We start from the raw sequence: 3,979 nt of genomic DNA, 5'->3' as shown, positions 1-3,979 counted from the left end.
AGGCCAACTAGCAAATACGGATACCATATCCCGCTTTAGGATGCAACTATCTTCGCGTCCTTCTCGGCATTTTCTTAGACTTAAATTACATAACCACTCGTTTGATTGGATCTTTGGACATTTCCGAACGTCGCAAAAAACCGCAATCAACGCGTCGGTATCCGTCAGAAATCGACCTTACCTTCACACGGGAGATAAATGACCAAGACTTGCAATCTATAGCTTAGGCCAATCGGACAATCGTTTTATGGGTTTAGTCAGATTTCGATGAGCAGGATTTGGAGATGAATATCGTAAAATAATCATAATCTCAAAGTATTTAGCTACTAAAACATGTATTGGTAATAATACAAATAGTCACATGCCAGCTCTTATTATTAGAATAATTGTACGCAACTGTACTTGGTCTTCATTATCAGACCATCACTGGAGGCCCACCAGCAAAACTCACAGCTTAGTATTTGCAACTGGAACGTATCAGACATACAAACTTAAGCGCATTTATTTCAGTGGTGCGTTGTAACCGTGACTTATCAAGTAAAATCGTGACTCATCAAGTAAAATCATGACAGCTTTCTACATATTGCCGCGATTTTACTTTCAAATGCGAGGTATTTCAATACCACACTTTTGATGGTTCCTTTACATTCAATGTACTTCAATGGGAGTATGTCTAGTACGTTGACCATTTGAAGGCTCGATCGGAAACTACGCTCACCTAAGGAGCATCTTTAGGGAGGGCATTGTTTCCACCTCATTTTCGATTTTGCAGTCGACACGCCTCACACCTCTCTTCACCCAACCAGTCTCCATGGTGCCTTTGCTTCTGGTGGCTATTGCCTTGCTCAGCAATTCTCTTACTGCTGTTGCTCATCAACTGATTCAGCAGCCCGAGCCTATCTGGAAGCCCGGGATTAACGATCGCGATACCAGATGGAGACCCCTCGCATTCCTCGAATCCCAGGGCTTCCCGTGCCAAGAAGACTTCAACGGTTGGCGTGCTAAGAATGGCTACAAGGACCTGCGTGACTTTATGGACCGAGCTAAGTATGTGACCTCGGTCACGCCTGGCGCCGATCAAACTTGTGGCTTAACCGAGCTGAAAGGCCCACCGCGACCCATTCCAAAAGACGGTGCGATGAGATCCACCGGCTACACGCATGACGGACCGTGCGCTATTTACCTCGACGATGAGCTTGTTATGGAGTATGATAACTGTCACGAGAGTATCCCCGGCAGGACGTACAAGATCGACTTCTCGTCCTGCCAAAAGAAAGGCGGCTGCACGCTTTACTGGTTCTGGTTGGGAATCCGTTTTGTAAAGAGCCGCTGGTCCTGGCAAGTTTATAAGGAGTGCATTTCGTTGACGGCCGGGGGAGGTGGTAATGGGGGCAACGTCAGTCGAGCTGACCACGCTGATTATGGTAGCGGTGGGGCTCAACGTGGTAATGACAATCAAGGCCGAAGCGGTGGTAACGGTGGTAACAGCGACCAAGGCGGAAAGGGCGGCAATGGCAATAAGAGCGGGAATGGTGGAAACCCATGGAGCGGTGGCGATAAAGCTGAAATTGGCGGGGATGGCGATCAAGATCGTTATCTAGACCACCACAGATGCCGCCGCCAGTTGCGGGTGTAGGTGTTAACATTCACCAGTCTCGCAGTATCGAGACCCACATGTTGCCATTGCAATGTTGAGTTTGTTCGTGAGTGTCAAATCAAAATAAATAAAACAAGCTTAAGTTGTCTGGAATTCAGTGGTACAACAAAAAACAATGGGTCTTCCACATAAATCCCGGCACGATTTCGGTACATGTACAGTAGAGTAGGAAATGCAAAACCATCAATGCTGGTAGCTTTTTACTACAACCGCATCTGAACAACCGCAATAGTGGAATGCCCAGCACTTAACTTCGTTGCAATTTTATTTACGCTCACTAAGTCAAAAGAACGGTCGTTTTTTAAACCAAAATCAAATACCGATAAAAAATTTAAACCCCTTGAACCCGAGAGCCTGGACCTTACACGTTACGTTCCTTTTCTTAACGTGGACCATACACGTTAAGAAATTCTATACTTGTGTTTTGTATATGCTCCTACAAAGGTCAAGTCAACGCGGGGTAGGTGATGTATCCAAGCTTCCCGCTGGAAGTGCATCGATGAGTCGCGCAGAAAGGACGCCCGTATAAGAAGTTAAAGGAGATAGACACGCGTGCCAAATCTCATATAAGTAATGGCAGGGAAATGACCGACACCACTCAAACGGTTTCATTTGAAGATTTGCCGGACAAGACTCAAGCCACAGTCATGGCATTCCGCGCTCGCTGGTGCGAGCTGAAGAAAGCAGGATGGACCTCGAAGAGACCAACCGGTCTCTCGGTCGACTTCACGTACCTGAAGCCGGGGAAGAGCAAGAAGGACATGCGCGGTGTCGACTTTTCGTTGAAGAAAACGAGTTGAAGCTCTACTTGGACGCTATCGATCGGGGTAGGACTACCTGTGCTCTTCTACTTGTTTGCTTTGCATTGACACGTTTTAATGTCGTAGCGGAGCTTACAGCAGCGTCCGAAGCCTGCCAGCAAAGTGACTCGCCACAAAATCCAGCTCCAGCTAAAGGTACGTGAGGCAGCTTGTATATACACGTTATCTTGACATTAATCATGTCTTTTTGCGTTAGCTTTGTGACAACCCGCTTACGCCCCGTTGCTGGCGTATCGTATATTGTCTGTGCTTCCTGCGATGCACTACCAGTAGTTCGGTTTGTTGGGTAACCCGTCTCAATGCAACTCACACACTCTGTAGGCCCCTCGCAAAGGTGCCGGGACTCTTGTCCCTATTTTATTTACTTCTCTCCTCAGCTCCTGTGACTCTGGCCTGTTGTGACTAGCAGCCGCGAACTCGCTCTCGGTGGCGTGCTATCACTCACCTGACTCACCCTCTCAACTCTCGACCTATTGCCACGGTTCTTCTCTGGGCCTTCTTTCCCGGAATACGCCGCTACTCAGTCTCACTTCTACGCTTCCGACTCGCCACGCGTCCGTAACTTGTCGAGCGTCCACTCTCCGTGCTCCTGTCCTTCTAATCCGCCCCCAGCACAACTCTGTCCACGCAAAGCACCGACGATATGGGTCCCATTAAACCTCGCTTACTAAAGCCACTTGGATTACGCCTCTGGCGCCTACCCTACGGCTCGCAGCCACACAGTAACTCGGAGGGTCCTCTCCTCCTGGTCTCGTCGCCCGTCGCTGTCGTTGCCCCACGCGTCCACCAATGCACTGACGACTGATCGTCCGTCCAATCGCACCTCTTCTCTCTCTTCTCCTTCTCTCTTCTCGTGTTGGTCCTCTGACCTCTTCGTGCACCCCACTCACTACCTCGCACTTCTCCGTACTCGCAGTTACTTCGCCTCTGTGCTCGACTGCGCAAATCTCGAAGGGAGATTCAATCTGGTGCTGCTCTCCGACGCAAATCTCGAAGTCTCACCGCTCTCCGTCTTCACGTCGCTTTTTCTCTGCACGTCGGGTTCGTGTTGCGATCTTTGGTCACTCCTGATTGGCTCGCAACTCCCACGCGTCGGTTCTGGATACAAGATCGCATTTGTGCGGTCCCCGCTCGCCACATCAACTGACGCCATGTAGCCGCTCACTTCACTGACGTACCCAATACCTCCCACGTGCTCTCTACTGCTTGACTCCTCGGTAATCACCGTCAATGCCCTATTACAGCTTGTATCCCTCCAGCACATGACACTGAAGAGCTACAGGAGAGTCCAGTAACGCCAAGGCGTGGAAGCCCGCGTCCTATCGCTGTGACTGCTCAAAGTGGTGACGTAACTTGGGCAGTGTCTCTTCACTCTATGGCGTGTGAAGAAACAGCTTCTGACGAAGAGGAAACTCTGACAGGCGAGTGTACCTGTCGTGTATGTACAAGAGCAAGTCGCAAGAGCGTATCAGAGAAGACGTGCTGAAAGCGGCGCCCATCA

The 3,979-nt window shown here is 49.6% G+C and overlaps 2 protein-coding genes across 2 annotated transcripts; one reads left to right on the top strand and one right to left on the bottom strand.

Annotated features, from left to right (window-relative positions):
- Positions 1-661: 661 nt before the first annotated feature.
- On the top strand, positions 662-2,794 carry PITG_10499 (uncharacterized protein; the record flags this gene model as incomplete). The annotated part of the gene is made up of 5 exons (XM_002902234.1): positions 662-667; positions 887-1,632; positions 2,238-2,484; positions 2,545-2,613; positions 2,675-2,794. The coding sequence occupies 3 exons, from the start codon at positions 662-664 to the stop codon at positions 2,455-2,457; spliced, it is 972 nt and encodes a 323-aa protein (XP_002902280.1).
- Positions 2,795-2,973: 179 nt separating this feature from the next.
- Positions 2,974-3,631, bottom strand: PITG_10498 (uncharacterized protein; the record flags this gene model as incomplete). Its single annotated transcript, XM_002902233.1, has 1 exon — positions 2,974-3,631. One exon carries the CDS (start codon positions 3,629-3,631, stop codon positions 3,395-3,397), a length of 237 nt encoding a protein of 78 aa, XP_002902279.1.
- Positions 3,632-3,979: the final 348 nt, after the last annotated feature.

Source organism: Phytophthora infestans, genomic scaffold (genome assembly GCF_000142945.1).
Source record: "Phytophthora infestans T30-4 supercont1.18 genomic scaffold, whole genome shotgun sequence".
Taxonomy (NCBI): domain Eukaryota; phylum Oomycota; class Peronosporomycetes; order Peronosporales; family Peronosporaceae; genus Phytophthora; species Phytophthora infestans.
The sequence above is the reverse complement of the archived record's forward strand: the minus strand, read 5'-3'. Positions and strand labels throughout refer to the sequence as shown.